At 35.5% G+C, this 14,662-nt stretch overlaps 1 protein-coding gene across 1 annotated transcript; it reads right to left on the bottom strand.

Moving 5' to 3' along the window:
* Nucleotides 1-2,762: 2,762 nt before the first annotated feature.
* LOC108378491 (uncharacterized) lies at nt 2,763-12,669 on the bottom strand. The gene is made up of 3 exons (XM_017634785.1): nt 12,484-12,669; nt 4,155-4,503; nt 2,763-4,086 (listed from the first exon to the last, which is right to left on the bottom strand). The coding sequence occupies exons 2-3, from the start codon at nt 4,231-4,233 to the stop codon at nt 3,230-3,232; spliced, it is 936 nt and encodes a 311-aa protein (XP_017490274.1). The 5' UTR covers nt 4,234-4,503; nt 12,484-12,669; the 3' UTR covers nt 2,763-3,229.
* Nucleotides 12,670-14,662: the final 1,993 nt, after the last annotated feature.

The raw sequence follows: 14,662 nt of genomic DNA, 5'->3' as shown, positions 1-14,662 counted from the left end.
AGCCAAAAATGACACCCACACATTCAGTTAGGCCGCCATTAGCAAACAGATAGGTGTGTTAAGCTAAATGGGGTCAGATGAGAAAGAGATGACTTTTGTGGCTGAAATTTTAACTGGTCAGTTGTATTGACTGTGATTTAAGTGACTTTAATGCAAACAATAATTTTGCCTAAAATTCTATTTGCCACATGTAGTGCGTGAAAAGAATAGCCTTCATTTCGATCGAATAGCGTCTTTCAAGGTTCGCATGAGATTATGAATGAAGTTGAAAAATTATATTTGTACCAGCGACTAAAATTAAGTAGGTTATTTCAGTCAGTAGAAAAAAAGGAACAGTCCAGCGCCTTCCTCTTGGTCAGCAGGCTGTATCGGAGATCGGAGAGACGAAAGCACACACTAAGAAAAAATGTCGATAATAAAAGCGATTATAATATCGATAGCAAAATTGATAAAAATATCGATATCAAAATCGGTAATAATATCGATAGCAAAATGGATAACAAAATCGGGAAAAATATCGATAACAAAATCTTTAAAAATATCGATAACAAAAGCGATGACAATATCGATAGAAAAATCGATAAAAATATCGATAATAAAACCGATCAAAATATCGATAACAAAAGCGATATCAATATCGATAGCAAAATCGATAAAAATATCGGTAACAAAACCGATAAAAACATTGATGACAAAATCGGTAGAAATATCGACAACAACCTCGATAGATATATCCATAAAAATCGATAATAATATCGATAGCAAAATCGCTAAAAATCGAAAAACCACCGATAACTAAATCGATAAAAAATATCGATAATTATATTGATAAATTCCGAAAATATCGATAACAAAATCTATAGTAATACCGGTAGCAAAATCGTTAACAGAATCAATAAAATTATCGATAACAAAACCGATAAAAATATGGACGACAAAACCGATTAAAATATCGACAACAAAATCTATAAAATTATCGATTACAAAATCGATAACTAAATCGATAAAAAATATCCATAGCCACAACCCTGACCTGGGTGACCCCACAGCAATAGATATTATAAACTTGTCAATTTTTTGGATTGCCAAATAAACTATAAACCTTATGCGGTATACGAAAGGACTCGTATTCCAAGTAAGTTTCACAAAGGACTACCGGCCAATTAACCTAACCTACATCTTCTTCGGCACTACAACCGTTTGTCGGTTTGCACCAGTCGCCTCTCTACCTTGCGAATCGGCGCCAATCGTTCATCCCGAGTGCAGACAGGTCCTTCCGTACTTGGTTCTTCCATTGCCATGGGTGTCAAGTCGAAGTATCTTTTCACCGGAACCCCGTTATCCATACGTTCAATATGGCCCAGCGAGCGCAATCGTTGTGTTTTTACGCTTAACTTTTTCGATATCGTTAAAAAGCTCTTACAGCTCATCTTCTTCGGTAACCGTCGTCCACTCGAACAGGGCTGTAGAGTTTCCGTTTAGAAGTTTCCTTGAAAGCAACCAAAGCCATCTCACCTTTATTCGACATCGTCCACATTTATTTGGATTGTTGTTCATCGCAGAGGGCTCCGCTTTTTTAACTACCTACCGAACCCAAAGTGGCACCTTTTTTTAAGAGTTATACTTCACTTGATTTCCAGGCTGACGTTATTGGTGGTGTTTATGTTAGATCCTTAGTAAACAAATTGCCAAAAATAACGTCTCTCCCAAAACATGTGTACGCTTTATGTGTTGCCAGGAAGTACTTTGTCTTGTCCTTATTCAGTTTTTGTTACGCTATCCAGCATCAGATTGAAAAAGTCGTACGAGAGTCTTGTCTCAAACGGCGCAGAGAGGTATCTCTCAATTTGAACTGAGTTGATGGTGGTGCTCCAGGTCATTCTACATAGTTGTATTAATTTTGCAGGAATCGGAAATTTAGGCAAGGGGTCGTACAGGCAGATTCTCTCCGTACTGTGAAAAGAAGCTTTACAATCGAAAAAAGTTGGTGTGTGTCCATTTGCATATCTAGTGTCCTCTCCAGGGTTTGACGTTTTATGTAAATCTGGTCAATGATGGACTTACCAGATCTGAAGCCACACAGGTCCAATCAGTTACGTATTTTCTGTCATTGAACAGGTGGGAATGCAGAAAGCTTTTGGGTTGCCATTCGGACGGTTCTTGTGGTACAAAAACAAGAAAGTAATTGGAATATTTAAATGACGACCCTATTTGTTTTTCCTGCCTTGAAGAGATGGCGAAATTCTTTTTTCGTGTGTTTCCGGTATACTTATGGTTTACATAGGGATTTGAGCGCCTTAACACCCTACCATACTATCTATCCATATTTTTTCGTAGACTAAATCGGCTGTCTATCAATCGTTTTCGGCAAGTCGACCAATGGCAGGCCCAGTAAGCATGCTGCTGAAGATAATGTTAGCAAATGGGTTTAAGCAGATAAATTAAGAGTTGGTTGGCGTCATGCGAAGCAGATTTAGAAGTTGGTCAGCATTGGGTATGTCGGGATCCAAGTCTGAACAGCAAGTTGTTCAACATACTACAATATCCAATTCGTAATGCACCAGAGTTACACGGGTCTCTCGAGGCAGCTGAATCGTTTCGTCTGCAAAGTTAGTGAAAGTGGTTATGGTGGGTGTAGTTTATTTACTGTCTAGTTGTACAACTTCGTGTACATTGGTTTTGTGATCTAGGTATCTCTGCATCTCATCCGTGAGTTCATAGCGGCAGTTTCTGACATGATATATGTACCTTCTGACGTAACAAGGTACAAATCTGTAGCTTCATCCACTGTGGCCTACTAGTCTCCGGCGACTGAACTAGCACGACTTAGTTTAGAACCAGCCGACTATTTACCGACCTGAGAACTTAGCTGTGGCTCTGAATTTTATTGGCGATTAGGGTTATGTGCGCGAATAAAGGAAAGAAACTGTCATAAATGTAGTAGATCAGTGAAACTCACTACGATGGCTCTAGAGTACTGATGACAGATCACTAAGAGAATTTGCCGTCCAAAATTTTAGTCCTGTATGAAGAAAGGATGTATCGATGTCGTCTAGAAGCTTGGATTAACGAACCGTCCGGGAGTCTGTCGTGGCGCCACACTTTCACGCTAACGATTTGTATTTCAAGTTTGTGTTTTTTTACCTACTTTATTTTAGTCCACAGTCAGTTATTTCTTTATCGATTAGTTTGATTTTCCCTCCCATCATTCACACCTTATGCCACAGCATCACTTACCCAACGGATATTTGCACCACTCCTCGCTGTGCGTATCATTTTCATTGCTATTATCCGCAGCACGCAACACCGAGTTCACCACAATATTATTCGTATCATGCGTGTAGACATGGCAATTCTTCACCACAGTCTCACCGCTGTCTGTCCTCTGGGTGAGGCATAAGTGTGGTGGCTCCACGTAGATCTTCGTAGGCGTACCTTCACCAACATCCCGGGCAGCGCGACCAGCACGTTGTTGTTGCTGTTGCACCTCTGCGCTCAACAGCTCACCGCCATACTCAGCTGAGCCGCCAGCAATTGCGCGTCTTCTGCGATAAGTCTCCGTTGAGGTGGCCACCGATTCATCTTCATAATCAAACTCGGAGCTATGCTCGGTAGAGGGTAGCGGTGTGGGCACACCTTCAAACCATGGCGTGTACATATTCTCGTACTTGGTGGGATCCTGGCAGGTGTAGGTGCAGCGTGTCAAATTCACATTGCCCACTTTGCCCTTCCAATGATGACAGGTGGCCTCTTTGGAACAACGCTCTTGAAATATAACAGCGCCATGTGAATCACAACCGAAGCTGACCAATGGCCGACGCGCTTCCTCACGCTGCACTTCGGATATGGCAAAGAGGCAGGCGTACACAATTACGGCCAGTATCAGGAAGAGGGCGGTGAGGAAGCGTAGAATACGGCCGAAATTGGTGGCATTCTTGGCCGCAAGCCGATCGGCGAGCGGACCGGCAATCAGTGGGCCCAGTATTGAGACAAATGGCGCGATGATGCTGATTCGGCGATATTCGCTGAAATTCAAGCCAAGCAGGAGTGGTTTGGTGGCGTGCAGCACATGAAGCGCGGTGATGCCTGCGGAGTGAGAGAGGTGAATTAAATTTGTTTCAAATTTGATAAGAGCTCTTGTTCAGAGTACTCACCGCTGATGACAAAGAACACCACCACTTTGAGCGAGATGAGACTTCTATTGATGCGTGGCTTATCGCGTGTTGCACCCATTTTTTTTTTTTTTTTGACTAAAAGGCTACCTTGGGCTTATAATTAAATTTTTTAAACAAAACTTAAACTAAGAAAATGTAGTGGGTTTTGGTAGGTAGTAGGGTTCACAGGCTGGTTAACAGCGTTTTTGAGTACTTTGGATTGGCAGGATCCGTTAGTTGTTGTTTTAGGCAAACAGCAGTCAAAATGCTCCGGAAGCAAATTTTCATTGACGGATTTCGTTCATTGTTTCATCTTCGTAGTCGTTCGTATTCTTGCGTGGCGCACTATCTGCAAAGTGAAAAAAGGGAAGGAATTAGTAATAGTAAAGGTAATAAGAAAAACGTTTTCATATGGACAGGTTATATTTATTTCATTATTAGCAGCTAATTTTTGTCTACGAATTCTGTTTAGAGGAGTACTAATTAACACCAATTTTATGGCTTGCCATCACCAAACGTTTGATTTTTAATGGCTACATTTTTTATTCATTACAAAGTCAGTTACTCAAAATGAATTCATTTGCCAACACCTGCTTTTATTGCGTATTTATTTTATTTAATTAACAAGCAACAATACAAAAACAAATTAAACAAATTTATATGCAGGACAGCATTCCGTGAAATGTTATTGCAGGTGACAAAGCAAAAAATTAAAAAGAAAATATTTTTTTATTGAGCAGTTAATAAATCATAATCACATTTTTACAGTCTAAAGTTCCTTAAAGGGATGAAAGGCAGTGACTCAAAATTACGCGATTTATAAAATTTTTTCCTTAACCGTTTAAGACCTTTACGAAAAAAACTGAGGTAGAATGTTTTTTATGTTTTTTTTTTTACATTTTAGGACATAAATAAAACATTGTTTTTAATTTCTTTTATTAGTTTCTTATTTCTGTAATTTTTTATATCCCACAAATATTATAAATGTGAAAGAGTTTTGAAGAAAGTCGCCGCTTTAACAAAAGTTATAGTCAATTAATTAAAAGTTAAGTAAAAAATTACAACAACGTGGGTTTGAAACGAAAGATGGAAAGATAAAGCTCTAAAACGTTTTATTCCGAAATAACTTTGAAGAGGGTTGCCACCTGTTAAAAGTGCGGAAATAAATTTAATCAACAAGTTTAATTAAATATTTTTATCTGAGTAGCAAACGAGAAAATTTCAAGAAAGCTTAATTTCGAAAATGATTTTTTAGAGGGTTGCCAGCTGTTTAAAACTTCAAAATCAACCTTATCACCAAGCCAAAGGAAATACTTTATATGAAAATCAAGTCAACGAGAAGTCTAAAAAATTTTTCTTTCGAAAATATTCTTTAAGAGGGCTGCCACCTGTTTGGAAACTTAAGATCAAATAATTAACAAGTTAAATGAAATATTTTAATAGTGGTGTCAAACGAAAGAGGTTTAAGAGCGCTTTATTTCTTGAATATTTTTAAAGGGGGTTGCCACGTTTTTAGAAATTCAAAACCAATTTAATTAACAACATATATTTTAAAATGGGTATAAAACGAGAGGTTTAAGGAAGATTTATTTTGGAAAATTTGTGACCAAGGTTGCCACCAGGTATTTTAAAAAGGTGTGTCAAACGAAAGAGGTTTAAGAAAGCTTTATTTTTAATATATTTTTGAATAGCGTTGCCACCTATTTAGAAATTTAAAATCAACTCAATTAATAAAGTAAACGAAATTTTTTAATAGGGTTTCAAAGGGAGAGCGTTTTAAGTAGTTTTTTTTTTCTAAAATATAAAATAGTATTTATAATAACATTTTTGGCGCTTACACTTTTGCTAAGTGTTTGGCCGAGCTTCTCTGCCAAGTTATAGTGTGCGTTCTAATGTTGTAACACAAATGGAGGGATCGAAGGGCTAATGGTTTTCATGTTAAGTATTTTCAGGGCAAAAATTAACTCAGTGGTTTGCTACTGCCTGCCGAGGGGCGATGCTGTTAGAAAAAATTGTTTGTCTTTATTTCGGCAACTTGGTCTTCATTGAAACCAAGTGCCTTTCCCTGTTATGGTGGCGGCTTAAAATAATCCGGACAATGGGCATAAAAAGTAAGTGCTGTCTCAGACTCAATATCGTAATTACAAAAAAAAAAAAAAAAATTACGTAACTCGAAAGAGTTGTTGGCTAGTTTCACCATCACTTTAATTTTTAAGGTCTATCTAACATCGCAAGCTATAATTAGAGACGTTCAGCCGTTTGCTCGGTAAACAGTACTCCATTATTTAGCTGAATCGTACCGGAGAGCATCATACACTTAGAGCAGAGTAAAAACGAGGAAGGCTGAGATTAAAGATAAGAAATCAAAAATCGGGTTGTATGTATATTTGATGGCAAGCGGTCAATCAGTTAGGAAATACCAACCCCATCTAATCGAATTTTAAATTATTTTTGTAGGAAAATTTTTTTTGAGGTAGCACTGGCTGGAAGTGGAGTCTAGGTGGGATGGTAATTTCAAATTTGAAATGCTTCATTGTCGTCCTAAAATTGGCAAACGTAATTTAAGCATACCTAAGTATTCTTATACTATGTACACATTTTAAACTAACTTTTTAAACATTATTTTAAAATGTCAGCTACCTCTCACAACTTCCAATATGCATTTTTTCGAAATAGTTGCGGATTTTGGACGACCACGATAGCACAGTGCCATAAAGGGGATTTAGTTTTATCTCTGAAATTATATCAGCTTTTATGAGTCTTTGAGCTTTTAAATTTGTATACTTCTTGAATTTATGTATGTATAAGTTTACTTAAGCAGTATTTTGTAGCGGTAGCGGTATTTATGTCTCTAATAATATCAACCTACCAACCACAAAGGTTATTCAAGCCCACCCAACATTTGCCTTCCACCCATACCACAATATTACGGAAATGGCCTTTATTTCCGTTGCAACGACTAAGTAATCCAAGACTTCATTAAAACATTAAGTACGCCCCGCCAAATACAGACAAGTGGCTTAGTTGCGGTTATAGTATTGCATTTAATAACAGCAGCTTTAAATTATTATTTACTCAATTTAACAACACCTGTAGTGGCAATGGTTGTAGGCAAACGTCGGCAGCAACTCACCATACATAAGTGTAAGTACATATATCAATAGTGATTGCTGTTGTTGTTTTAATAGCAGCCACATTTAGTTGTCTTGCATAGCTAATGACATTGTAAAACCAAACTCATCAAATACATATATATGTATGTGGGGTAATGCATTCGGTGTAGGGTTTCTTGTGTGCATGATTTCGATTGTCTGTGTTTGCTTGCAGGTGTGTGTACACACAAGCGCATTAAGTCAAGCATAAAGTAAACTAATACTGCACGGCTAGACAAGCTGTCGATTTGGTTAAATGGTGAGTGGTTAAACAAACTCTATATTTAGTGGATTAGTGGATTAGCGGATTAATATGGAATATGGAATTGAGGTGTGCATAAATTTTAATTTATTCCAAAAATAGTGAGGCTGCTTTTGTTATGAAATTATATATAAATAAATAGGGTGTACGTGTGTGTCTGTCTGCATAACTACATAGTTGTAAACTGTTTATTATAAGGTCAGTAAATTAAATTGCGGTTTACGTTATATTATTTGCATTTGGAGAGATTGGCTAATTTATGCATATTATTAGCAATATTTGGAACTGCATATTTATCACCTCACAGTAAAATCGTGGAGCTGAGCGAATGACTGCAACATTGCCGAAATCAGGAACTATTTTCTGTTTATCTCTGCTTACACTGGCATCACTAAGGCATCAGCGTAGCCATAATCGCGATGGTTTTTAGGTCGATTTCGAAAACACTTTTCAATATCTATATATACATATAATCTATATATATAAAACGCAAAAGGGTTTTTTTGTCCAGGATAAAAGATCTGCACCGTTCGCTTGATTTTCAAAATTATGGTGTCATATGGTTTATTTTTTAGAAAATAGTTGCCATCTGTCGAACAATTAAATTCAATTTATTTACAATCAATGGCATGTCATCGTGTCCGCACCGTTCGTTCGATTTTCCTAAATGAAGTGTCAAATAAAAGGCTTGGACTCCAGCTGTGCAATCACTTTCACTTTTTTGAAAACGGTTACCTAATACTATTTTTGAGGTTATGGAAGAGGGTTGTCACCTGTTTAAAAAGTTAAATTCAAATTATTAAATAAGTTAAATAAAGTATTAAATAGGGGTATCAATCATAGGGAGTTGGAAAAATCGTTATTTCTGGACTATATTTAGCGGGGTAGCAACATGTTTAAAAATCAAATACAACTTAATTCATTAATTAATCACTCGCAGTGTCCTTAAGGATATTTAAGGATGTCTTAGCGCGAAATTACTATTGAAGAGGCTTGCCACATATTTAAAAGTCGAATTTAATTCACTTTTACGCAAGTTATTTGAAATATGAACACTCGCGTGTCAAGCGGAAGAATGTGAAGAGAACTTTATTTTGAACACTTAGAATCTTTGAAGAGGGCTGCCACGTGTTTGTAAAGTGACATTCAAATTATTTAATAAGTTTAAAGATTTACTAAAGGAGGGTTATCATCGAAATCAGTTTCAAAAGGCCTTACTTCTGAAATATATTTAGGAGGGTTGCCACCTGTTTGGAAATTCCAACTCAGCTTAAATTAAGGCAGTTACATAATTACATACATATGTATCAAAATTTGGGTGTCAGACGAAAGAGATTGAAAATATTTTGAAAATGTCGAATTAAGTTAACTTATACACAAGGTATATGAAATATTAAAATATTGTCTTCAAACAAAAAATCTTTAGTTTGAACACAAGAAATATTGTTAGGCGTTTGTGTTTCCACCTGTTTAAAATTTAAATTATTTAAAAAGTTAAATGTATTTTTAAAAAATGAGTGTTAATCGAAATGGTTTTGAAAAGGCTTTCAGGCAGATTCTGCAATTCACTTCCACGGGACTTTCAACGAAATTCGCCTCGAATTCAAATTGAGCTTTGTAGAAGTTCATTCGGAAGTAAACTTCAGAACCTTCCTCTTTATTTCCGAAATATGAGGGGTCAAAATAACGATCTTAGTTAGAAACTTTTTGTCGGTACAAGGTGGTTTAAAATTTGGTCATATTAAAAACCGACTATGCGAGACGTCTCTTCACTCAGAAACGGCTACACGGATTTAGATGAAATACATATGACCTTTTCACAGTGTTCGTGAATGAGGTATCCAAACACTTGGTTTGTTAAGCGCTTCAACTTTGGCTTGTCGCATGGTAATTAGCACAAACGAGAGGATATTTCAATTTGTCTATTAGACTAAGTATTCTTAAATAGGTATTCACCATACCAAATTGCGCTCAGCAGCAGGTCCTATCGTTGGGCTTCGGCTTCTAGTGGCGCAGCTGGTATTTCATCGGCTTCCAGTCAGGTCAGTAGCAGAGTGTTAAGTGTATGCTGGATGGCTATTACCAGATTACCATATTCGTTTCTATAGGAACCAGCCTTGTTCTTGAAACTTGTTGATTTCATCTTTATTTTAATTTTCGGGTCACATTTTTGCCTACCACCATCCCAAGCTCTACACACTCCCATTTTTCTGCTTCTCTCTTCTTCCCAAACTCAAATCTTAAACCTCACCTGTGCGTAATCTCATATTAGCTGAATTTTTTGTATTGTGCTGATGTTCGACTTGCATTGTTCGAGTAGGTTCAGCTGTGCATACGAATAAATTCAGATCGTACCTTTTGTTCAGAAAGTAAATAGGAGTCGTCAAAGTTGGGGGCGATAACATCCGCGGCACTTTTGGTGCTTCCCTGAAAAATCAATGCGGTGGATGTTCACTACAGTGAGCCCTTAAACTGAAGAAATGGGAGAGGTTAAACTAATACTCCCTCTCTTTCTACCGTGTCGCTGGTTCTATAAAAATTAATTACTTAGGGTTAATTGCCCCAAAGTAAGCAAACGAGTACGCAAGAGTTGTGATGGAGTATAGTCGACTGCGTACTCCGTTTCGTTCTCTATTTCCGTTCCGTTTTCTATTGGTATGAAAATTTACCGCAATATTGGTATGCCCACTTGGAGTGACAGGTCGATCTCAATTCATACAATTTATTAGTCACTTAGCTGTCATCCATATTTTATTGTACATGCATTCATTACTTATTTATTTTCATTGCGAGTTTACAGTTATTTAGATCAGTAGTGTCGCTGATGATGATGACATAATTTGTATGTATATGCAAAAAGGTGTCAGTGTCAATTTAATTACACAATTTAACAAACAAGGAGAAACAGTGAAATATATGTATATAAATCGAAATGAAAATATGTACGTATATGTAGATTGATGTGGCCCCAGAGAGCGAATGAATGTGTATAGATATAAATTGAAAATGTAGCGCCAATAAAATATTCTAAATAAAAACTACACACTTACATACATATCAAGATGTGTATGTATGCATGTATGTATGTGCAGAGCTATTAATGAATTTATTATACCACACAATGAGATGATATACTTTTATTTGCTCATCTCCCAGCACTTATTATGCATTTACTAATAACTATCTATCAATTCAATTGATGATAATATATGTATGTATGCATGTAGCTCAACTGACAATCGCAATATGTTGTCAAATGCACAAATAAATATACAAATTTGTAAATATACAAAATTTATACATATGGGGTATTCCATCGTCTCGGGTGGGACATTTGTAAAGAAAAAGTTTTCTTTCTTTTCTAAAATAAACTATAAGGTACTCAGCAATTATGCGTTTCTATTAAGCTACACCTAATGCATACACTAATATAAGAGTTATTACCAAACACGAAAAAAATTAGTTTTATATGGAAAAATTCGGAGTTATTTCTTTTGTCAAGGGTGGGACAAAAAAAGATATTGCTTTTTGGAGCACATTTATTTTACGAAAAAAAAACAAGTTGCAGTAGATTTTAAACAGGTCGTAATCCTCTTAAAAAAATATTATAAAAGTTAGTCATAGTTATAAGCGATCCATTTGCTAATTTCATCAAAATCCGGCCAGCCGATTCTGACTAGAGAGAAGAATCGCATAGTTCGGTTTCTTTAACTCTAAATCACCATGTACCAATAAAAAAAAGTTTCAACTTCAAAATATAAAGCTTTAAGAAATAAGACTTTCGGTATAGATGGCAACTTATCAAAAGTATTTTCAAACTAAAGCTTTCAGAAAGCTTTTTATATTGACACTCATATTTAAATATATCATATACAAATGTTGAGTAAAAGTTACATAAATTCGAACCTTTAAACAGGTGGCAAGTCTTTTCAAAAGTATTTTCAAACCAAAATTTGCTTATATCTCTTTCGTTTGATACTGGAATGCTTTTTCCAATTAACTGACGAATTAGTTGAATTTTATTTTTCAAATACGTGGAAACCCTTCTAAGTATAGTTTTGAAATAAAACTTTGCCAAACCCGTTACGATTGACACCCACATTTTAGTAATTCATTTATCATATTAAATAATTTGAACCGGTGGCAACCCTCTTCAAATACCTCGAAAATATTCTTCAAATTAAAGACTTCTTATCACTCTTTTGTTTAACGCCCACATTTTCATATTTCATATACGTAGCTTGTGCATAATATGATAAAATTCAACTTTTCAAACCGGTGGCAACCCTGTTCAAAATATTTTTAAAACTAAAACCTTCTTAAACCTCTTTCGTCTGACACCCATACTGTGATACATACATATTTTAATAACCTAATTTCCACAATTCAAGTGTAAATTTTTATTTTTTAAACCCTCCTAAATATTGTTTGGTAATAAAGCCCATCAAACTCATTTCGTTTGATAGCCATCTTTAAATTATTCATTTAACTTTTTAAATAATTTGAATGTAACTTTTTACATAGCTGGCAACTGTTTTAAAACACCTCAAAAAAGTTCCAAATATTCAAACTGAGATTTCTTTCGAACGATTTATTTACCAATTAAAAATAATTATAATTTTGTAAACACATGATATTGCAGAGCCTTCTTTATTAAAATATAAATCGTATTCAATTAAATAGTTTTTAATGCTTAAATGTTTAATGTATCTGCAGTGTAATAAAATAATATAACCAAACTTGTTCTTCGAAATTTTTAATATTTAGTGCGGATTCATCAAGCCTTCCATATTCAATATCTAGTTAGGAACCTTATAATTGGATGGACTTACTCATGGAATACCCCAAATGTACATATAAAAAATTATACATATTATATACATATGTATCTATGTATATATCAGATGTGATCTACCTTAATGACAGTTGATAATTATGTTTATTGTTTTTGTTGTTGTAGCGGCAATATTCACTTTGCTGTCGCCATCCAACGCCTAGGCACGTACTAGGCGTGTCCGCCAATGCGTTTGTCAACCACCACCAACACGTCGACGACTTGTTGCCATAAATCACTGACTCGAATGCGATTTCATTTGCTTGTAAATAAGCTTGCGAGTGCAGCACAATTAACGCCGGCAAAAACAAAAAAGGACAGCATTTGTCTTTTGTAAAATTAATTCAATAAACACAATTATAAGCAATGTGCACATTGCTGGCAGCAGAAATGCATTGCTACTGTTCATAGTTGCCAGTGTGCTGCTGGGTGCAGGGAGTACAGTTGCAACACTACACAATTCACAATAGTAGAAGGCTAGTAGTCGCTGGTGTTGCAAGTAGCATTAAATAAAAGATTAAAAAAAACAAAGTCTTCGTACGTAGGTACCTTAAGCGAACATGCAGACATACAAAAGTAAGTAAAAGCGCATAAATAACAATTTCAATTATTGTCTTTGACTTTTTTTTTTTGAAATTTTTATAATCGCATTTTATTCATGTTTTTTCCCTCTTTTATTTTCTTATTAAGTCGCTTTGTCCGCCATTGTGGAAAGTGTCAATGTGCGCTTGAGTTGTCTGCTAAACTTTTTCCACTTATGGTTAATTTAATAATGGCATTTGTAGTGGCTGACATGAATTAAGCGAAGAGACATAAGTGGAAGAATTTAATTATGTGGCGACTTTTATATTTGTGTGTATGAATGTGTAACTGAAAAGTTCATATGTAGAAAAAAATCATTTGTGGATGACATTAGTAAAATAAATTGTTTAAATTTTTTGTGAAAAAAATATCAGTAACAGACCGTCTAAGTATGTGCACAGAAAATATATTAAATTTAATTTTATTTGCATGCCCTTAAATATAATTAATATGGCAACCCTTTCGCGGGTGGAAGCATATGTACGCAAATAGTATTATGCAAATATCATCTTTTTATTTACACAAAAATACACACATACACAGGGTGTCCTAGACCACCCATCCACCTCCTCTAAAATGTAGGGAAATGCTTTTTATTGAAAAACGCAAAAATTTTACCTACCAAATCGGGGGTAGAGCATCCCCCATTTCGACCCATAGGATTTTCCGCATTTCTTGTCAAAATTTGATTTGGAGACCAAGCTGTTTCGGCGTTGTGCCATCTTCAGTGACGTTGCATACCTTACATATTTTTTTTTTTCTACTAGAGCTCAATAGTAGTAAAGAAAGTGGTTGTTGTAAGTTGTTTATTTTTTGACATCCCTAGGTTAGGTTAAGTCAGGCGGGCTTTTTTTGTCAACACTTAACTCGGTGGCCACAGTGACCCATAGGAGAAAACTTCTCTAAATACCTATCCTATCATGTTCCTTAATTACTTTGGTCTTTGCAAGAAGAGGCTTAAGCCATTCAGTTCTTCTTTAGAAATCGTTATAACCAACTTCGACCCTGACACAGATCTGATCTGTTCAGTTTATTGCCCCGCTAATAGTACCTTAAAAATCTTTATATTCTTCTCATCGAGGGATGGCCAGGGCCTTCGAAGCGGTTACCTTCAATGTGTACCCAAGTCTTATAGCAGATCCTGTCCTTGCACACTCTTTCGATAGAAACGTTTTTCACCTTAAAACGGCACCAATAGACAGTGAATAAATAAAAAATACACAAAGAACTTATGCCACGAACTTGACTACAAATTAAATTCGGCCAACATATTAAAGCATTAAGCTGTTAACCAAGCGCATAGAACCGGTAATCATACATAACACCTTCGTAGCAGATCAACAGCAATAATGAGATATTTAATGAGCAATTTTTAATGCATCGAAAATAATAACGTCATCGTTAATGGAACATATGTCCATACATATACATACATAAGTAGCATGAGTAATACGTACAACAACAGCAACAACAATTCACCATAAATGTTGTAATAATCTGTAGTGTAAAGCATCAAATAATACATATGTCATACTAACAACAATACTAATAACAATAACAATAACAATACTTGCAATAACGCGTACGAATTTTAATATGCATATAAACACACACATATACACATACATATGTAGTATAAACGTTTATATATTGACGTTGAAATCACATCATCAGCGGA

Source organism: Rhagoletis zephyria, unplaced genomic scaffold (assembly GCF_001687245.7).
Source record: "Rhagoletis zephyria isolate East Lansing unplaced genomic scaffold, Rhagoletis_zephyria_1.1 Rzeph_scaffold_14208, whole genome shotgun sequence".
NCBI lineage: Eukaryota > Metazoa > Arthropoda > Insecta > Diptera > Tephritidae > Rhagoletis > Rhagoletis zephyria.
Note: the sequence above shows the minus strand (reverse complement) of the source record. Positions and strands in the feature narration are given on the sequence as shown.